The 23,123-nt window shown below is 38.1% G+C and overlaps 1 protein-coding gene across 1 annotated transcript in view; it reads left to right on the forward strand.

Moving 5' to 3' along the window:
* The window catches only part of LOC131045257 (gamma-glutamyl hydrolase 2), a 96,985-nt gene that overhangs the window by 49,380 nt on the left and 24,482 nt on the right, over positions 1–23,123 (forward strand). The window contains exons 6-7 of the mRNA XM_057978809.2: positions 10,663–10,752; positions 10,951–11,013. Of these exons, the coding sequence (XP_057834792.1) occupies positions 10,663–10,752; positions 10,951–11,013 (153 nt within the window). The remainder of the gene's footprint in view (positions 1–10,662; positions 10,753–10,950; positions 11,014–23,123) is intronic.

Genomic DNA, 23,123 nt, shown 5'->3' on the forward strand with positions numbered 1-23,123 from the left:
CGAAAATGATGAAAAATGGCTAAGGAATCAGCTCCAAGCAAAATTGCCAAAATGGTTAGGTGGCTGGAAACGAATTTTTTTGAAGACAACCGCCTAACAATGGAGTTTTCAGACCTGCAACAGCAATAAGATGGTCTGAAAATGCACATAAAACTCCACAAAATACCTCGAAATGCAAATTGCCTAAGTTGGAATTGGCTGGGCAATAAAAATTTAATTCTGAAAATTAATGGGCAGCCATTAATGGAGGTCAAATCTGAAGCAAACCTCAGATCTGAAGCGAATCAGCGAGCTGGAAATGATGGCAGCCACCAAGAATGCATGGAAATCATCAAAATGTGGCAACAAACACTTCTCCAAACAAAATCGAAAATTTCCCAACTATGGCGCCAAACTAAAATTCTGAAAATATCATCAATGGCAGCCCGGATCTGCAACAATGGAGGTCTGGAACAGCAAGTTAAAAATGGAGGAAAATATCGCCCAAGTCTCTAAACACAAAATCGCCACCCTTCACCAAAAATCGCCAAATTTGCAAAAAATCGCCAGACTTGGGAAATCAAAAATCTGGAAATGGTCTTCAATGGCAGCAAGGGGAATGGATCAGCAAGCTGGAAAAAATGGAGGAGGAAAGAATTCTCAACCCAACACATTAAACATCTCATATATTAGTACAGATTACAAAAGAAATTACAACTCAATCATACCAAGACCTTTCCTGAAGTGTTCAACTTTCACTCTGGATAGAGGTTTGGTAAGTATGTCCGCTGTCTGGTCTCCTGTACTGATATACTGTAACTGAATTACATTCCTGTCTACCATCTCTCACATAGTGATAAGGAATCTCTATGTGTTTGGATCTATCATGAAATACAGGATTCACAGAGAGTTTTATACAACTCTAATTATCACAATGAATTGTAGTAGGTTTTAGTGGCTTACCGAATAATCCCACAAGCAGTTTCTTGAGCCATACTGCTTCTCTTGCAGCCATGGAGGTTGCGATATATTTTGCCTCTGTAGAACTCTGAGCTACTGATGACTGTTTCCTGCTAATCCAAGATATCATGGTTGAACCCAAATCGAAGCAACACCCTGAGGTGCTTTTCCTATCAGTCACACTTCCAGCCCAATCCGAATCAGTGAACCCATGAAGATCTAAATCAACTTTCTCATACTTGAGTCCCTAGTTAAGAGTACCTTGAAGGTATCTCATAATATGTTTCACAGCCATAAGATGTATCTCCTTAGGTTCACACATGAACTCGCTCAAGGCATTTACTGGATAACAAATATCAGGTCTAGTATTGACTAGGTACATCAACGATCCAATCATCTGTCTGTAGAGAGTAGGATCTACCAATGGGGAGTCTGCTGCTGCCTCCTTTAGTTTGTGAAGATTTGTTTCCATAGGAGAAGTAATGGGTCTGCAGTTCATCATATCAAATCTCTTCAATATGTCTAAGGTGGAGTTTCCTTGATTAAGTACAATATTGTCAGAGTTTTGCCAAACTTCCAATCCAAGGAAGTAATGTAGAAGGCCTAAATCCTTCATATCAAACTCCTTCTCAAGGTCTTTCTTACATTGGCCAATAAGGTGATCTTCTCATGTAATTAAAAGATCATCAACATACAAGATCAATATCAACATATCACCTTTGACTTCCTTGAAGTATAGATTTGGATCTGCATGATTCTTTGAGAATCTCAATCCCATGAGATGGCTGTCAATTCTTTCATACCAGGCCCTGGGGGCTTGTTTTAGTCCATATAGGGCTTTCTTTAATCTGCACACATGTGATTCTGCATTGTGGATCTCAAACCCTTTTGGCTGTTCTAAGTAGACTTCCTCCTCAATTTTGCCATTCAGAAAAGCAGTTTTTACATCCGTCTGATGGACTTTCCAACCTTTGGCTGCTGCAATGGCCAGTACTGCTCTGACTGAGGTGTATCTAGCAACTGGAGCAAATGTCTCATCATAGTCTATTGTACTCGGCGAGTTTTTGAAACTCACTGAGTTTTTGAGATCTGCTAGTTTTTATGACTTTAACTCGTAGCAAAAACTCAACGAGTAATCGCCAAGTTTTTCGCAAAAACTCGGCGAGATTCTTTAAAAAACTCGGCTAGACTAAAAAAAGAGGCCCAAACATGTCAAAAAATTATCATTTTTTGTTTTTTTAGGTCAGTTTCATTCTCTTCATCAGAATATACACATGAAATATAACATTTAAGTATAAGTGGCATTTCAATATGTCTTTTTCCTTTCTTATACTTTATAACACCCGATGCTTTTATAAAATAAAAAATACGGTCAAGGGGCAACTTGGGGGCGCTGCCCCCGAACCCCCATCGAAAAATATAAGGGGAAATTGCGCTGGTGGAAGTAGGGAAAATTTAACCTCCGAGTCTGATTAGTCTCCATATAAAAACATAATTAGCATTGAAAAAATCTTGGCATTATACATTTTAGAGTTGAAATTTTGAAACTATTCGTATGAATGATGAAATTTCAAATATTGCGCATTTGTAGATCTCCACCAAGATCTAGACCTATCTCTCTACCCCTCTTTTTCTCACCCTCAGAATTGGGAAGATCTCCACTGGGAAGAGGAAGAGGAATAGTAAATAGTTTTAGCTAGAGCCGGGAAGAGGAAGTTGTAATTGTAATTTGTAATGATGTATTTACTATTTTGCTTCCAGCCATCAACATTCCTCATGAGAATGCGATTTTGTAGACACTTTGCATTTAAATATATCTAGAATCAACTTGTTTCTTTTGTGTTATCATTTATTGACTCATTGGATGCATCTTCTCATTAAATTTTGCAAAAAAATGCATTTTTTATTAAAATTAAGCGTGTTTTTACGTTGCCGAGTTTTTCCCCGAGTTTTTTCGAGTTTTTGCCGAGATTTTTTCTTAGGGGCTTGGCGAGTTGAGCCGAGTCGCGAGTAGTCCAACTATGGTCTATTTCCTCTTTCGGTGAGAACCCCCTGGCTACAAATATGGCTTTATGTTTCTCTTTGCTACCATCTGCAACATGTTTGATTTTGAATAGCCACTTGGATGAAACGACAGATTTTCCTTTTGGCCTGGTAACAATCTCCCAAACATCATTGTTTAAAATGGATTTATATTCCTTAGACATGGCATCTTTCCAAACTTTATGTTTAAGAGCTTTTGATACATTAGCGGGTTCTGATTTGGAGAGATCATTCATTAGGGCTACAGAGCTAGTAAATCTTTGAGGCTACTTTCTCTAAAAGTCCCTAAAGGAGCTGCAAAGTCCCTTGCATCTTCCATTGTTTTGTGAGCCCATAGAGGTTTTTTCTTAGGGATTTCTTGGGGAGGGATCTGTACTTCAATTTCTTCTGAACACTCCCTCTAAATCTCAGAAGTGGGATCCTCTTCTGGGTCTGAAGATGGAGCATAGATTTCTGACTCAATAGAGTATTTAGCCCTTTTGAAGGCTATGTCTTCTTCAAATATTACATCTCTACTAAGTTCAATATTGCTATGTCCAGGCACAAATATTCTTTAGGCTTTAGAGGTTTCACTATATCCAACAAAGATTCCTTTTCTTTTAGAGGGTTCTAGTTTTGTTCTTTTCTCTTTAGGTATATGAAAGTAAACAGGGCATCCGAATATCCTAAAGTGAGTGATATCGGGCTTTATCCCTGTGAAAACTTCTTCAGGAGTGTTATCTTCAATGTGGGAGTGAGGACATCTATTTTGTATGTATACAGCAGTGTTGGAGGCTTCTGCCCAAAGACGAGTTTCTAAGTTTTGATCAAGAAGCATGGCTTTGGATGCTTCTACAATGGTTCTATTTTTCCTCTAAGCAACCCCATTTTGTTGGGGGTTGTAAGGAACAGTGAACTCCCTCTTAATCTCAGCTTCTTTACAAAATTCCCTAAAAATGTTTGAGGTATATTCCCTCCCATTATTAGTCCTTAGGATTTTTATTTTCTTTCCGGAAGAGTTTTCAGAGAGAGATTTGAATTCCTTAAATCTCTTGAGGATCTCTTCAGATTCTTTACGTTTAAGAAAGTAGATCCAGGTCTTCCTTGTACAAATAGCCTTTTCTATGCCCTAAGGTTATAGCCTTCTTGATGGAAGAGTTTTGTGGCCATACTAGAACTTTACCATTCATGAAGGTTATTCTGTACCCATCATCTTCAAGTGCAGATACGGAGATTAAGTTCCTCTTGATGCCAGTTGGAGGGACATGCCTGTCTTCAGCTTAATGGTGCAAGTACCGACGCCTTTCACTGCATGTGCAGAGTCATCACCAATGGTTACTTCTTCATCAATTTCTTCTAACATGGAATCCAATAATTCTCTATACCTAGTGATGTGTCTTGAAGACCCACTGTCAATGATCCAAGTGTTAGATTTATCGGATACTTGGCTAGAGAGGGCAGAGTAAAATACATACTTCTCGAAGTCATGTTCTTTCCTTTTCACTTTTGCAAATGTAGCTTGTTGTTTGATTCTATCCGGGCATTTTGCTGCATAGTGTCCATATTGATCACACCTAAAGCACTGAATGTGGGAGTTGTCTTTCTCAGATGACCCTTTCTCATGTCGGTTCTTTCTCTTCTTGAAATGTTTCTTCTTGCTTTTCTTGTTGGAGTTGGTGTTTAGAACATGGAGATCTTCATCTATGTTCTTTTGCTTGATCCCCTTCTTATTTAACCTTGACTCCTCTTGAAGACAATCTGCTCTTAGCCTTTCAAATTTCGGATATTTAGCCCTTGCACTAATGCCTTGGACGAATGTTTCCCATGTACTAGGCAACCCATCTAGAGCAATGAGCGTTAGCTCTTTGCTTTGGATCTCATATCCAAGCGTTGCCAGTTCATCCCTTAGGGCTACTAGCCGCATAAAGTATGCATTGATTGACTCTCCTTTATTCATATTTATATGATTTATTTCCCTTTTTAGAGCCAAGGTTCTACTTGCATTGTTTATCTTGAATACACTTTCGAGTGCTTTGAACATATGGTAGGTAGTCTCATGCTTTGTTATTATTGGCATAATGTGATTTCTCACTCCATCGACTATGATCTTCATGGCTTTTTCATTTCCCTCAATCCATGTCGATTTGTCAGGTTCATTCTCTAGTTCTTTAGATTCAACTCTTACAAATGATTCAACTTTATTCTCTTTTAGAATCATCTTAATTCTGAATTTCCATTCTGAGAAATTATCGCCTCCTTCAAGTCTATCCTCAAATCTGATAGCATTAGCCATGGGAAATGTGATGTTTACATCCTTGATTTGAACTTCTCAAAGTTGAATGCCTTAGGTTCGATCAACTTGGCTCTGATACCATGTTGAATGTTATTCAAATTTATGTTCAAATCTGAAGTTGTAAGAATTTAGATATTCTTTTACTGTTTTATTGACTGTTCCTTCTTATATTGCAGATTGCTGTAGACAACATTTATTGATTTCAATGATCGGTGCAGCATTTTTGACGGCATATACATATATGTGATGCCCAACGATCGAGGCATGCCTTGACCGGACATGTCTCTTGACATGCCCGATCAAGACATGTCTTGATCTGTTCACAAGCACCGATTGATTAAGATGTTTACCGATAACTATCGGTTCAAATCAAATGCTATTTAATATTAACTGATAACAAATCGGTATGTTTCGAATGCTATTTTATTATTATAACAACCGATAACAAATTGGTATGATGCAAGTGTAGTACGATAACTATTATAGTTATCATATGATAATATCAATCGGTGCTATCATATGATAACTATGATAGATATCATAAATCCGATCTGTTTAATTATAATCCCACCACAGCATATGAAATATGGTCATAGCAGGATCAATGATATTTGGTAATGATGTCCAAGTGTCGAAATGTGCAATCCGATGCTTGGACTGTGGAAAGCATATAAAGATGATTATAACAAGTTTATTCACTCAATCATGAAGTCTACCATTAGCTTGTAGTTACATCGATAAGGTAGATGATTGAATGAGAGATAAATGAAGTTTCTCATTCAATCATTTATCTTACCAAAGCTACTTAGTTTCAACATTTATATACGCAATATTTTGCCATGGTTTTCTCCTGTAAGGGTTTCCACGTAAATCCTATGTTCTTATTGGTATTGATAATGTGCAATTGATGTTATTGTGATTGTTAAGTTGAAAAAGTAAAAGATTGTATTATACTGTTTCACCTCTCGCCGCCCACTTCTCAGTATAATCGTGTGCTCATTCAGAGTTAAGTACCTCTTCATTAGTATCCTGCCCCTTAATGGTCTCCAATGCAATAGCAAAGGCGATGTCCAATCTTGACGAAAATTCCTTGCAAGGGTTGTGATGTCATTGACCACATCTCCACAAACTCTAAGACCAATTATCATTCTTTCATGTGGTGCATCATCAATATGAACTCTAGGAGGGGAAGCCAAGATTTGGTTGACCTCCTCTTGGTCTAGAGCATTTTCCCCTACGTCTTTTGATTCAACATAGTCTATTGAATACTCTACCAAGGGTTGAACACCATGTGGTTGTCTTGGGGCTGTTCTTGAAGGAACATTTGATGTTGATGGCACCTCTAGTTGATGAATAGGCTGCTCTCCCTGTTGTGTCTCTTCACGAATTGGCCTTAGAGCTGGTGCAGAAGTCTTGGGAGCAAGAGTATCAATGTTGTCTGGCATGGTCTGCATCTTGATGATAGGGTCTTGAATTTCCCTATATGCTACTTTGTAATTTGGATCTGCCTTCTTCCTTTGTTCCTCCCCCCTAATAATTGTGCACCATTTCTTTTCTCTTTCTTTCACTTTTGCATAAGAGGTGTAGTTCCTTATCACATCTTCAATCTTGTCAAATCGGTGGTAGAAGTTAGACTTCTTCCCCTCTAATCTGATTTGATCCATGAAATGCTTAGGATCAGAGTTCCTCTGCTTATCCACTCTCATCCTGTATGCTTGCAGCAAAGGATGTAACAGTTCCAAGCCTTTCTTAGCAGTGATAGAAAAAATCAGCAAAAAGAGTTGAGGCTAACAATAATGATCCCTTCTTATGTGCCCTCAGATGAAACTTGTCTGCTTCATTGAACTGCCACATGATCTCCAAGAATGCAACCTATTAGGCATGCTTCTTGGCTATATATGGGATTTCACCAAGGCACCATACACTCTGATTAAAGTGAAGGAACCAATCACCCTAATTGTGGATTACCTTGATTTCAGGCTCCTTACCCTTTGGCCTTAAGAACTTCATCACCTTGTCAAACAATCTGTTTGTTTGAAAATCTAAGTTTCTTAGGACTACTTGCATGAAGCATACCTCAAATACCAGATAGATTGAGGATTGGCAATGCATGTCCCATATATAAGTGCACCCTTGAACTGGCAATGGTACTTCCTCAGCATTGTGAAATCTCAACTACATTGTAGCACTCTAGATTTGACTTCCATCGTATAGAAGGAGATGACACAGTAGTGAATAACATTTGAAATGTATTATTTTTCATCACCCTTTTATGATCATCAAGTCCTTGTGGATTCCATCAGCAATGAAGGTGGCATAAATCAAAGTTCCTGTTCAAATCTTTGTGCTGCACATTTGCTGCCATCATCATCAAGTGAGCTGGCATCTGTGACTTGACATCAATTTCCAGAACTTGGAACAATGCATATTATGTCTTGACAAAGTAATCTTCAAAGATATCCATATCAAATGGCTCCATCTCATCCCTAGCAAATTTGGCCAGTCTTCTATCCGAGCCTCTTCTTCTGTGGTGTGGAAGCCATAAAACTCTACAACTATGCTTTTCCCTTCCATATTTTCCGCATAATGAGTTAAAGTCTACAGGAACATTTGTAGTGGCATTTAGGTTGAACATTTCACAGATGTATTCCCTTTCAAACCTCATCAAAAGACCATTCTTGTCATTTAGTATAGCCCTTGATTTTGAATCACTCTTTTGGCAATAGCTCTGACCAGGTCCACATTGATGAAGACATTTGGGACCACCAACCTTCCTAGGTCCGAATTCCAGATGTTTGAAATTGGTTGGGCAGACTTGCTCCTCTTTTAGCAGAAATCAAATAGATCCCAACCTTGACTAGGGATGGCTATGTCTCTCATAGCCTCTGCCCTATCGCAGTCAACCTTCCTAAAAGGATTCCAGACCCCTGGGCATGTTTTGTCTCTTCGAGGAACCTAGGAGCTGACCTAGAATGTCCTCTTCTAACTATGAGTTTGTGGTTATTCCTATAATTTTTAAAATTATTATAGTTTAGTTTGTTTAATTTGAAGCAATTTCCCTTGTTGAATTGCAAGTAGGTTTAGTGTTTTCTATGATCTTCTTTCTTCCAATGTATTTGAGATCCCCAAATCAGATTAGATTTGCATTTCGTTTGGAATACTCAAATTTAAGAAGGAAATTGCAGTCTTGCAAATATTTTGTGGACAACCCGGTGAAACCAAATTTAAACATCCTAGGATCAAAACGATACTGAGTGTGCTCAACACCCATGTTGAAAGAATTAAGATGTTGATTGAATCCACAAAAGTACAGTTTGGTTTGATACTAACATGGTAAGGAAATGAAGACATAGTTGACACGAGACTCTATTGTCAATTTAGATAGTGTAGACTCCAATTATAGAGCCTATAGAATCAAATTGTCAGCTAGGTGTGGGAATCAACTAGTTATCTTTCAATGCATTTAACTAGTCAAGCTCTGTAATATTTTGATCTTGAAGTGGTTGACTGGTGGATAATTTTTTGATGTGATATTTTAAATACTTTTGAAATTTGACCTATGCATTGTGAAGGGTTGGAGAATTTTCAAAAGACTAGAATATAATAGCTTTTCCTTGAAATTGTTCTTCAACTTGAGTTTGTGTGAGATGTTTAATTCTCATTAAGATTTGTATAAATTCAACAAACTGTAAATTTTGGCATATTTGATATAAGAAATCTAGTTGTGCCTATTTGAGTTAGAATAGGAATCTAGACTATGATTTGCACACATTTGTGGCAATCCGGATCGAGAGAACTTTCAAATCTCTTACCTTTGAAGCTTGCACTATATTCATTGGAAGTTTGTGCTACACTGGTATCGTTGTAGATAATTTTGATTTGCAGAGGATAAGGAAATCCAGACTAAGACATTCATAACCAGCTTATTGTTTTGTTCTTACCCTTCTCCTTTTTTTTGATTTTATTTTGCAATGGAATGTTGATTTAGGTTTTGATTTTATTATTTACGTCTTTTAATCTAAATGCTAGCAGCTAAAACAATCTCTAGTTTAGTTAAAGAATCTGGATTTTCTGAAATTGGTAAAATGGACTTTAGAAAATCATTCATTCTGATTCTAGTCACTACTACCCCCTTGCAAGAGGAATCACATAAAATATTCCAAGTTATAACCAAAGTCCTAATGTGAATCTTAAGCCTTGGGGGAATCTTTCCCTTTCAAGCAGACAAATATTGCTCCTCATGGTGTGTCAAAAGACCCATCAACATCATTGGGAGTGGCAAAACTTTATATCTATGTGGAAATATTATGATTGTGATTGACCAATGACCTTAGGGGAGACATATATTGCTTTCTGACTGTGTAGTAAAGACTAGAAGAAAACTTATACAGGTTGGAAGCCCGCTTAGAGAAAAAACAGAGAGCAGAGTAGAGGATCCTTGCAGCATTGAAGAAGATAAAAATTATGCAAGTTCTGAGGAAGAAGAATGAGCTGAAGAAAACATTTCTTCTAGCATATTTATCACACTTTATGTGGATTCTCTGATATCCGTATTTGACAAAATCATGGAGATTAATTATAAAGTAATGCTCCTACACTTAGAGCCCTCTACACAATCCCTTCAAGTTCAGTGCATGCTTATTTCTTAGCATGTATGACTTTCTGAGTAGACGAGGCAATGAATTGTCAAGGCAATTAGTTCTATAATAGGTATTTATGATCTCGACACCTCCCTATTGATTTGGTTTTAAGGACAAGAAGTGCATAATATTGTGTTGTTAGATGCACAGCTTAATGCTTGAGTAGCATTACATCCATGTAGGGAACTATTGTATTTGCCAAGCCATATCTATGTCCTAGGTTCATTCAACTGCAAAGTGGTAACTATCAAAGGACAATTCGTTTGACAGATATTTTGGATTGTTTTGTTGGCAACCACTTACATAACGCTACTGAAAATTCTAACTGTGCAGAGTGACAATGAGAGCTGGTGAAATGATTCTGGAGTAGTAAACTGTAACCAAAACCCTAAAGATCTCCATGATGTTTGTGTATAGGCCAGTGCCTCACTGTTGTTTATAGAATGTTTATATCTAGCCTGCATATCATGACTTGTTACATGTAATGGATTTCGAAATTTATAATTATATGCTTTATGTTTATCTTCCTTTAAAATCTCTTCTTTATCTCTAGAAAAACATTTCTATTTCTTTGAATCTTTTGAAGATTATTGTTTGATGCATTGTTTAATAGAAATAGATTGTTAACATATACTGGCATAATATACTGCCCATTGTCTATATAATTTAGTGAACAAAACTTATATAAATGTTTTGTTTCAACTTTAGTTCATCACATAAATTCAGTCACATATGTCAAATATTTGAGTGGCCTTTCTTTGTATGCAGTTTGGGGTTTCACCTGAGCGTATGTCAACAAATGACGGCCTTTCAAGTTTCTTCAAAATACTTACAACAAGTTATGATAAGAACAATAAGGTAAAGAAGTAATGAAACATGCAGTAATATTTACTAACCAATTTATTTTCTTACAGTTTACATTCTTGAGTGCCATAATTTACAGAATATTTAGAGGAATCACACTCTTATTCACATGAACTGAGAGCAACATTTCGGTTCAATTTGGAAATAATTTATTTGATTCATTGCTCTCTGGACTGATAAATGGTGCAACAGACATATGTCTCAACTGTTCAAGCTTACAAATATCCAGTGACTGCTCTGCAATGGCATCCAGAGGTAAGTGTTTATGAGCATATGGAAAATATTTTGAACTTGAAAAACATGTTTTGATTCATAAAAACTAGCTGGTTAAATATTTTGTATATGATGGGAATGATGTTCCTATACTTGTCGTCAGTATAATATTTTTAAGATTCACTTGATTTGGATGTTTTCCAATTATATTTAAGCATAGGTATTATTTTGCAGTGATTCATCATTCACCTATTATTTGTGCTGCTATGCATGATTAACTTGTATGACAAGGATTTATGACAAGAGAATCTTATTGCTGTAAGGTCGTTGAATACCATTAAGGACCTACTGTTGTGGGTTACTGACTGTAAACTGCACATATATGGAGATAAGACACAATTGTGTAAAGTTGGCGTGAATCGCACCCTTACTCTAGAATTAAGAGGTGATGTGATGATAAATATCTCAACAAATAGACTCTTATCATCTAAAAATTTATAGAACCATGAGAAAGCTACCATCAGGATATTCTAGCCTCTCTGACCTGTTCCTCACAATACAGAAGTGCCAAAATTTGTTGAAATCACAGTAATTTGCTGAAAATAGCTATTATTTGATCCCATATGGATAATACCTCACTTTCTTTGGAGTATTCTGGCCCCACAAGAGCTCAGCTTCTTCTCGAAGTGTCAAAGGATCTCTTCCACTTTCACCTGGGAATATCACTTTGCCTGCCTTCGTGTCTCTTTAAGGTCAACCTGCCAAGATTCTTATGGCCCTGTTCTTATTTCACTTGTTAGCAGAAGTTAGATGTATTGACACCAACATATGAGATCAACCTCAGTTAGAGGTAATGCAACACAAGATGAAAATTTAAGATTAAATTTATTAACACTTATTACATAAATACTTAAAATTAATAAGTAGGGGTCATGATACTTCAGATGGTTTGCCTGAGTACGGATTTCAAATTTCAAGTCAATCTGGTTAAAATTGAAGAAATTGTCAAAATTTTAAAGTTTCTTTTCAAAAATCTCTAAGTCTGGCTAATCAATGTGTAATGGTGAATGTTATGACAGTAGAGATCAAAAGTCCACCTTGGTATGTGGTGCTTGAGATGGAAAAAGTCCGCCTTGTGGAGAGGGATGAAAAGTTTGCCCTACGGAGAGAGCTAAAAAGTCCGCCCTATGGAGAGGGATGAAAAGCCTGCCCTATGGAGAGAGCTAAAAAGTCCGCCCTATGGAGAGAGTTAAAAAGTCCGCCCAAGGATTTGGTGAATGGCAAGTGGTCATAAAAAGTCCGCCCTCCAACTTGAGAAAAGAATAAGTTGAACTCCAAAAGTCCGCCTTCTTGAACTACCTCCAAAACTCCGCCCTCCATGTTGCCTAGGAAGCCAAAAGTCCGCCCTCTTCATGGTTGAGTTTCAAGTCTTCAAAAGGTCTGCCCAAGCATGATGACAAGAGAGATCAAAAGTCCGCCTAAGTTGTGGTCTTCAAAAAGTCCGCCTTCTTGGTCTCTCCAAAGTCCGCCTTGGAGCATAAGGTAGAAAGTCCACCCAAGTTGTATACCTTCAAAAGTCCGCCTTGATGATCTCTCCAAACTCCGCCCAAGGTGATGATGAATGGATGTCTATGAAAGTCCGCCCTTGAAGCATGTGTCTTAAACTCCACCATGATGGTGATCTCTTTGTTGTCCTCATTTTTGTTTCCAAAAATGAAGGACCATTACATGAAATTTTTGTGCAAAAATGAAAAATTTTACTCTATGGCACGCTTCTCGAGGCAGAATTTCGACTAATCCTTGGACTGGCTTAATCCTCAGTCCATCCTCGAACTACGTTTCGAATTTCGTCAAATTCTGGGTTCGTTTGCTATGTCTTTCCTTCAATTTTGGGTTTTAAAATCCCGACTGCAGGTGGAGAATTTTCTTCAAACTGCAAGTTTTAATGATATTCATTGTTTTGGTCTTTGTAGGGGAATTTTTGACTTATTACATGTGCACTTTTATTTAAAAGATGTTACTTGTAATTTGTTTTAAATTTCCCCTTTGTTGGTTTTATCTTTTTGATTGTTTTTTGGTCTTTTTTAGTTAAAATAGGGATTTTTTGACTCAATTACAAGTAAACTTGCAGTTTGGTCAAAAAAACCCTACTTTAATGGTTTTTACATGTAATAGGGATTTAAAATCCCCATTACATATGTGCAAGCAAGTATAACTTGTTGTAGGGATTTTATTTCCCATTTACAAGTATTTAAAACTTGCAGTTTGCTCCAAAAAACCCGATTTTGCCTTGCAAGTGCATTTTTGACAATTTTTAAACTTGTCATTTGTCCAAAAAATCCCGATTTTGGTTTGGTAAGTGAAAAAGTGAATTTTTAAACTTGCTATTTGTCTTAAAAATCCCGATTTTGCCTTGTAAGTGAAAAAGTGACAATTTAAAACTTGCATTTTGCTCCAAAAAACCCGATTTTGCTCATAAAGTGCATTTTTGACATTTTAAACTTGCTATTTGGCCAAAAAATCCCGATTTTGGCCTAACATGTTGAAAAAGTGAAATTTTAAACTTGTCATATCCTCCAAAAAAACCCGATTTTCATTGTTTTATACATTTTAAACTTGCTATTTGTTCCAAAAAACCCGAATTGCAAGGAAAAACATGTTTTTTGAAGATTTTTAGCAAATTTTTGTGGAGATTTTTTGGGAGATAGAAGGCGTTTTGGATTCCTTCCTATTTCCATGCATTTTTAGACACCTTTCACGCCACATGGAGGTTAAGTTTGCTGGTTTTTAGGTTTATAACAGCAAACACGTTTTTGCTAAAAAACCACATTTTTCTTCATTAAAAATGCCACGAATCAGCAATGTTATGAACCGTTTTGGCTTGGTATGCTAAGGTATTAAGGTTAGAAAGAGTCTTGGCCATTTTCACACATCGCCCCATCGCAAATGGGGACCCCCTCTTTTTGCTTGTTTTTCGCTTGTTTTCGCTTTCGTTTTTAGGGTTTTGTTAGTCCGTTAGTTGTCTGGATTTAGGGCTAAGCCTTAGGGTTTTAAATATTGCCTTTTCAAGCCAAAATCCAGTCACTTTTAAGAGTTTTTTTTGAGCTTCTTTTCTAGAATGCAAATTTTGAATGCAATGATTTCGCCAAAATGGTCTAATTTTCAATTGGAATGTTCATGCAGAGCTTAAACTTGTCTAAGTGTTGACCGTCAATATGAATTTTTGTTTGACTGAATATTTTGACCAAATTTTGACTTTTTTGAAGTTTGATCCTGGGCATCGGAATTGATTTGTTTTTGCCTCGTGAAGTGTTAAAATGTGAAAAATCTTGTTATTTTGGCCTGTAGGAGCAAAATCGCTCCTGTCCCTCAGTGAAGGACGGGAGCTCAATTTCAAATATCTCATCGTCCCTACAGAGTCCAGACAAATTTTACGTTTGAAATGATAGAGAACGACAAGATCTTTCATTTGAATATAAATTGAAGATTTTCATGAGCACAGAAATGCCTCCAGGAGGAAAATCGCCCCTGTCCCTCAGTGAAGGACCGGAGCTACAATTCAAATTTCGCCTTGTCCTTGCAAGATTTTGAAAACTTAATGATTTGAGGACGTCCGAAGGAAGATACTTTGCCAAATGAATATAATTTGAGATGCAAAAAACGAAGGAAAATGACCTATATTGACTAAATCGCTCCTGTCCCTCTCCAAGGGACCAGGGCGAGGTACCTTGTAGCTCTCGTCCCTCTCCCAGGGACCAGAGCGATTTCCTCCATTTTGCAAAATCCAGACAAGGGTCAAGGCAAGTTTACGTTCAAAAACGAAGGAGAACATGAGATGAATGCATTGAATATAAATTGAAGATTTTTGGGACGTCCATACCAGCATTAAATGCCTAGTTCGCTCCTGTCCCTCTCCAAGGGACCAGAGCGATTTTTGATATAATTGCCTTTGTTGCAAAATTACAAACAATGTCAAGGCATGGGCGGATAGAGTGAAGAAGGACGACTCCGTTGAATATAAACTTGGAACCTGGCAGAGTAAGATGAAGGCCACAAAGGAAGGATCGCTCCTGTCCCTCTCCAAGGGACCAGGGCGATACAATGGTGATGATGCGTCCCTCCAGAGTTCAAGGTCGTCCCTCCAAGGTTCAAGGCCGATCCAAGTTAGGACGAAGGGTGGCGAGGACATTTCAAGGCATTTCCATCAAGCGCAACGTTGCAAAGGTCATCACATGGGAGGATTTGCACTATAAAGACCTGGATCGCTCCTGTCCCTCTCCAAGGGACCAGAGCGATATTTCTATTAAAGCATCGATTTCAAAAGACAAGCAAGTTTCAAGCTATCAAGAGGGTCGAAAGGACATCATTCCACGCAATGAAGATGATTGCAAGTCGGTACAAACAAGAACAAGCATGTTATGATGAACTTCGCTCCTGTCCCTCAGGAAGGGACTAGAGCGATATTGATATATTAGATTAATCCATGCAAAATTTACGTAAGGACAAGACATTGCAATGTTTTGGAAGGTCCATGGTATGGTAAAAAGATGATAAACAAGAGTTTTGAACGTGAAATGATCATCATTTTGAGCATGGAGAATAGATCGCTCCTGTCCCTCTCCAAGGGACCAGGGCGATTTGCTTTGGATTCCTTGTTTTGCTTCAAGATCAAGCTAAGTCAAGACGTCTTAAGATAGCATATGGTCCAAGGCATCGTTTGAAGACAATTTGCAAGAGTTTTTAACGTCCAAACATTGCTAATCGAGGTAAAAGTCTCCCATCGCTCCTGTCCTTTGGACAAGGACCAGGGCGATATCATTAAAAACACTCACGTTCCTTCAAAGATCAAGGCGACATGAGGATAGGAAATGCGAAGGACGACATTTGGAGGACATTGCAAAGGAGATCAAAGTGTAAAGTTGCCAAGGTCAAGGAGAAAACATGGATCGCTCCTGTCCCTCTCCAAGGGACAAGGGCGATGGTCCCTTTAAATACGTCCAAACACATAATGAAGCGAATGGGAATAAGCGCAAAGGACACAAGCAATGATTTTTCGAAGGTCAAAGATACAAGATGAACATAAAAACATGGAGATCGCTCCTGTCCCTCTCCAAGGGACCAGGGCGATAATGGTCATAGGATGCACTTGCTCGCACAAGGAAGAAATTCAAGTTCGAAAGACCACCAGATGATCGATTTGGGACGTGGAAATGAAGGAATTAAACGTCGAAAACGCAAGAATCATGCCAAAGATGGTGAATCGCTCCTGTCCCTCATCAAGGGACCAGAGCGATGAGGTACGTCCCTCTATTTACATATTTTTTGGTGCCAAATTAAACAATTCGAATTTACTTTAAATGCTAAATCAATTTAAAAATTAAAAAATCCATTTTTATTGGCATTTAATGTGGCGTTAACATTTATTAATTATTTTTGCCTTATTTAAAAATCGAAATTTGCAATTAAAAAACGCAAGGCATTAGTAATTAATTAATTAATTAATAAAAAATCGATTTGAGCGCTCATATATGGAGGTCGGCCTTGTTATTTCATTGCAAATCATTTAAAAAATGGTTTTGTTTTTATTAAGTCGGCCTAAGGGGTAAAGGATGCAAGCGCTATATAAGGGGGGTAGAATTATCATTTTCTACATCATTATTTTTACCTTCCTTTATGCGAGTTGACAAGAGGCGAATATAGTGCGAGTTTTATTTATCCAAGGTGGCAAAGACACTCCAAAGGTGGTGCGAATTGCATTGAAGACCAAGGGTGGCGCGCTTAGACATTCCAAAGGTGGTGCGACTTCAAACCAAAGGTGGCGTAGACATTCCCAAGGTGGTGTGAGGCGTGCGAAGTGTGTTGGAAGAGGTGCGAATTGCATTGAAGATCAAAGGTAGAGCGAATTTGAAGATCCATCCAAGACCACGCCTAAGGCGAATTTGCTAAGGACTTGGTGATTTATTTGTGCGAAATTGAAGATCACATTCTCTCCAGAGGTGGCGAAATCAAATTTGAGGGGATCATATTGAAGATTATCTTTATACCTCAATTTTGCTTAGGCAAATTTTGTTTTTGCATTCTAGAGTTAGCTCTCTATCGAGGTATGGCGATTTAATTATTATTGTTTTATTCATTCATCGTCATATTTCAAATTTTGAATTTTAAAATCTCTTAGCTCAATCGTTGTATTTTAGGAAATGATAACTCTAGGGACTTATCATGAGGTTTCCTAAAATCTATCTCTCTTATCTACGTTATTTATTGCAAAATCTATTTCTTATAATGAAATGTTGTGTAGGTATGGCGACCCCAAAGGCGGGAGCATCCACCAGTCGCTCGGCTCTCATGAAAGAAGATCAGAAGACTGAAGAAGTGGAGACCAAGATCGTGTCCAAGTGGAGCAACATTGGAGATACAAACTTGGGGAACTTTAGCATGAAGAAGTTCCGAGAGGTCCCTTACATCGGCAAGCCATCACCTGTCGCCCGGAGAATAATAGAGAGTGGCATTATCAAGGCGGCCGGTTTTCCTCCAGCTATTCAGTGCCACGAGTTGATGATCGAGTGTGCCCGTCATTACAATCCACAGTCCAGGACAATTGTGTCCAATGAGGGAAACACTTTGGCGTACCTTTCAGAGGAGGCCATAAGTGAAGCCTTCCATCTTCCAGAGCACAGGGACATGATATACAAGAGCATTGAAGGAGCCAGATCAGTGTACGATGATGATCCAGATGCTTGTCTAAGCATAATCAACAAGAACTGGCTACTCAAGAGTCGTCCCCGTCTGAGCAAAGTACCGAACACACCACACCGGATCGATTTCCAAGAGGAGTACAGAGATTTGATTACCATGCTCAACAGAGTTACAGGAGCACCTCATGCCTTCTATTTTGAGAAATGGATGTTTTATTTCATCCAGGTGATTGTTCAAGGAAAGGGTACAATACATTGGGCTAGGATAATTAGCCATTGCTTAGACGTACAGTTGAGAAGACTCAGGGCTACTAAGTCCTTCCACATGAGTTCATATGTCATCTATGCCTTAATCAGGAGCGTTGAGTACGCAGGACTACCTCACAGAGGAGTGATTGGAAGAGGACCCGGCGAGGTCAGAGTTTGTGAATCCTATACCCACTTGCATCATCCACCAGGGAAGAACTACAAGTTAATCAATGATACTTTCACGATGAACATCACAAGGACGTTGCAAGGAGGGATTCACAATAGATTATCTCAGGATGCCCAGGAGTTAATCAAGAGGTACGGTGCTTGGTTCATTCAGTTTCCCAAGTTCACTTACATTAGAGTGTATGGATGTCCTTTACCTCCATATATGTTGCCGAGATACCCGACAGACAGGATTGTGTTACTTGAAGTAACAAGGCAGTTGGCAGCATATGTGAAGGCATTCAGACACAGACATCAGAATGGAGTTCAGGTACCTATTATTTTGGGTAATTCAGTTGAGGTATGTCCCAATGTCTCAGCCATGGATGACGCAGAGAGGGAGTTAGCCTTGTATCCTTTTTCATCTTTTGCTTGGAGGAATAGTTTTGATCCACATGGACATTTAGAGGAGACAGTCGGTAGAAGATTTAGACATGAGTACCAAATTGAAGATTTTATGATGAATCTCCTAGATGATCTTGAAGTAAAACGCAAGATACATTCTAGATTGCCTTTGGATTTCATCAGGAAATGTAAGATTTACAGAGTAGCCGACCAAGCTCAGGACAACGGCAGGCACATCCAATCTTCATATGATAGGGAGAGCAAAACAATAAGTTTGAATTGGAATGAGCCCGAAGCCGTGGATTTAGATGATTTGATGGCACCAGTCTTGTCTTGTACTCACAGATGGGTAGACATTCAACATCAGAAGTTGAGAGAACAAGGCATAGCCATGTCTTTTACTTTGGAAGAAAAGCCAGCCGAAGGTGGAGCCAGTGTTAGTGAAGGCAATCCTAATCCTAGGAATTCAGGAGAAGGTAACCTTCGATGTGCCAGTGAGGGCAATCTCCATCCGAGAGGTTCAAAGAGAAAGGAAAGATCAGAAAAGAAAGAGCCTTCCAAGAAAAAGCAAGGTGCTAACAAAGATCAAACACCAGGTACTTCTTCCAGGCCAGAAGATAGAACAGTTCGAGTGGAAGAATCCATGGAATCGATGGTACAGAATGATAGACAGGAGGAAGAACAGGCACAGCATGTTTCATCCGATGGATCTCTCCAAGACTATGATTTAGATAATGATAATGAAGTAACATCTCCTCCCAGACAAGAAGAAGTAGTACACAAAGAAATTCAAGTTCAAGAGACAAGATCAAATATCCCAGATTGGTTGAAGGAAAGATTGACTAAGGTGATCGTAATTGAGAACGAGGACAGTGCAATCGATCTAGAGAGCCTTGTTGGACGCTCACATATGACAACAGAGAAGAAGAAGGCTACAAAGATGTCCAAGATGATTCGAGATGAGACTGGATCTAGAAAACTGCAGATAGCTACACCGGCGGCAGACAAATATGAGGGTGAGATCCTAGCAGAAGACTATCATATACAGACTATTGAGTTAGGACCATCCACAGCAGAGCAGACTTTAGATGATGCCACCGACACATTTGAGGCATTGAAGGATAAATTTAGAGAAGAAGTAGAGAAGAATAGAAAGCTTGAGAAAGAGGTCGGTGCATGGAGAACATATTTCAGTCACATCAATGAACCTTTGGGACGTCAGGATCCAGTTAGATCACCATTGCAGGCATTGCCCCTTCAATCAATCAATGAAGCAGAAAGATTCAGGAATATGGTCCAGCGTACGTGTAATTGGATGGATAGATCTCACACGGTGGCCATTGAGTTTATTACAAGGATGTCGAAGATCACCCACCAGGCTATCCAAGTTCTTGAGATAATCCACAGATTGATGGCAACAGTAGCTACATTTGCCCATACCAAGGACGTTGTCATTCCTGTCTTGAAAGTTATAAGACATACATCCAGAAGAATTTTAGCACAAGAGAAGATCTTGGAAGGCGATTCTCACAGTTTGTTTCAGTGGTCAACCTTACTCCATATAAAGAGTGTTCTCTTTGAGGACATCAGTATTAGATGTGGTCAAGTTGAGGAGGTGATCAATCCGATCCAGGACAGAGTATTTGAGGTACTTCGTACCATTCTTGGCAGAAGGATCGAGGTCGAGACAGATGTGGATTTACAAGAATTTGAAGATAGAATCAAGATCATCTTCCGCAAGGACGCAGATGTTACAGATGAGCAGTATGATCAAATGTATGCCACCATGCTCCTAATTGATAGAACAAAGGAACTTGAACCTACCTGGGACACAGCTCTTCTAGATGCATTTGATCAGGTTATCCACTTAGAAGAGAGTATCAAGAATCTTCCCGAGATTCCAAGCACAGAAATCGAAGGAATCGTGACAAAATTCATTGCATATGCTAAGAAAGAGAATTGGAAAGGGAATAAGATTCTAGATGAAAGGTTGTTACAGATGACATGACATCTTATTTCTCATGGGCTGATACCTCCTAGATTTTTGTGCCAAATTTAATATTTGGCTATGTATTTAATATTGTTCAGTAAAAGGGAGGTCATTTGTAACAAACCCTAATTAGGGTTTAGGTGTCATGATCTTGTCCATTGATTTACTTTCAATCTGGACCTTTCATTGTAACTGGGGATGCTATTTATACCCCCATTTTTCATTTCATTTGTAACAGAATAGTCAATAGAGAAATAGAGAATAGAGTTGAGAAATTAGAGTTGTAAGCAATTTTTATTTTGTAGCAAGATTGAGTCTTGAAGAGAGAAGTTCAAGCAATTGTTGTATATGATGACTTGGAAATCAATAAAATATTGAAGTTATGGTGTTTTGTTGCAAATTTCTTAAGTTATCTTCATGGTTGTTGGATGTACTTGAATCTCGCTCAATCAAAGTAGTTTGTTAATTTGAAAGGCTAAGTGTGAGATTTGATATTTGGTAGGATTCGCAATCCAAACCACTAGCTTCTTGCTGATTGTAGGAACGCCTTGCGTGGTCGACTGGAAAACATTTTGAGTCCTTAACCTTCAAGCATTTTCGCACCTAGGATATGTACCTTCGTAGTAGTGTCCTTGGTCTTTGATGCATTGAATACCATTATTACCTTAGAAGATCGCACTAATTTCAATTAAGTTGTTATCTTATGGCAAAATTGAAGTTGGTTGAGTCTTGCCAAATCTCATTCATGCTAAGTCGTTCATAGGGTTAGGCTAGATTAGACCTCTTAAACCCTATCTTTTCCCATTTTTTGAAAGTTCTTTTTAGATTAGTGAAATCTTCGAACTATTGAATCCGTAAGAAGCCTTGAAGGAAACAGCAAATCACATCATACCACTAAAAGCTTGTCCACACGTGGAGACCCCACTAAAAGAACCTTGGAGTCTATCTAACTGATCCTTTTTGCAGATCTTCAGCAGTTAGAGACTATTTTCTCAAGAGAGGATAAGATGCCTGTCGGTATTTTATTCTGTGTATGATTGTGTACAAAATACACGTCAACAGGTATTAAGGTTAGAAAGAGTCTTGGCCATTTTCCATGCCATTTCTCCTGCATTTGCTGCCACGTTTTTCAGTTTTGGGCATTTTTTCAAAAACATGGCTAGGGTTTTGGAATATGGTTAGTTTCTTTTTAAGAGATATTCTTCTTTATTTCAAAGATTGATCATCTTTTGGAGAGGCATTTTTAGATTGGAGCAAGGTAAGATTTATTTTCTTCTTGTTTCATTTTTCTTGTTTTCTTGTTTTCTGGTTTTTCCTTTCTAGTTGTAAATTTGTAAATGGTTGGTTCTTCCCCAAAAATCGGTTTTTTGTGAGAGAGATTTTCCCCTTTGATAGCAATTTTAGAATTGCATTGTTCTTCCCCATTTTCCCTCTTTACTTGTATTCGGGATTTTAAATCCTGATTACAAGTGGGATGAAAATCATTGTTCTTCCCTTATGGATAAAATATTTAACCATCTTTTGTTGAAATTCCAAGTTGCAAAGATGAGAAATACCTATCCTTTCATAATCGGGTTTTTAGAACCGGATTACACGTTGAAAGTTCTTCTCATTTTCTTGAAGATGATCTTCCCAAAATATTTTCATATTCATTTCCATCATCCATACATACCATTTCATCCACTCATTTCACACTTTTATTCATTTTCCCCATTTAAAAGTCTACATGCGGTCAGCCATCCAAAACCCGAAATTGGTCCAAAAAGCACTCAAAAAACACTTGAAAATGAGTTCTAAAGGTCCAATTACAAGTGCAAACTTGTGTTTACCCATTACACATATGAAGTTGCATGTTTGTTCCCCGCAATTGCAAGTAATGCTCTTGTTTTTCCCACACATGTAATGCAGCTTCCAAAACCCGAAATTCACTTGTGAGCCCATTTTTGCATCAATTTATCCCTTCCCTTGTCAGTCCGGTTTGCACACACGATCTACCAAATCAATGGATTAAGGCATGGGCCTTACTTTGCAAGCAAATTTCAAGAATGAAGGATGATACAAAGAAGAAATACAACAACAATTCATGGTTGAGAGCATAAAATGCTTTCAAGACAAAGATGGTCATGACATGAAAAGAGGAAGGCTACCCTTTCCCTCCTGAAAAGATAGTACTACCCCAAGCAAGAAGACAAGGATGCAAGTTCCCCGTTCTGGTTCAAGATGTCTTTACCAATCCAGAATACTTCAAGTTCTTGCATCCTGAAGCGACATGAAGATCATCACAGACAATGGATGATGCAGTTAGAGTCGTGTCTTTAGACACATGAAATAGTTTTAGTTATGCATTTGTAATTTCGTTTTGACAAGTTACATGTAAAAGTATTTTTTTGTAAAATGCAAGTTACACATTACTTGCACTTTTGTAATTACATGTAAGACAACTACAAGTTGTGTCTGATTAGGACTGTAGTTGGAATAAGTCTTAGTTAGTTGGAGTAACTCTTAGTTAGTTAATGAAGTCTCAGTTAGTTATTGAATGAGTCTTGGTGGTTAAGAGAATCTCTCAAGTTAGTTAGGATCCTCCCACCTTTTTCTCAAGGCTCCTCTCCTTTAAATAGAAGAGAGGGTCCATTGTAATTTTTATCTTT

The sequence above is a fragment of the Cryptomeria japonica genome, chromosome 2 (assembly GCF_030272615.1).
Source record: "Cryptomeria japonica chromosome 2, Sugi_1.0, whole genome shotgun sequence".
NCBI lineage: Eukaryota > Viridiplantae > Streptophyta > Pinopsida > Cupressales > Cupressaceae > Cryptomeria > Cryptomeria japonica.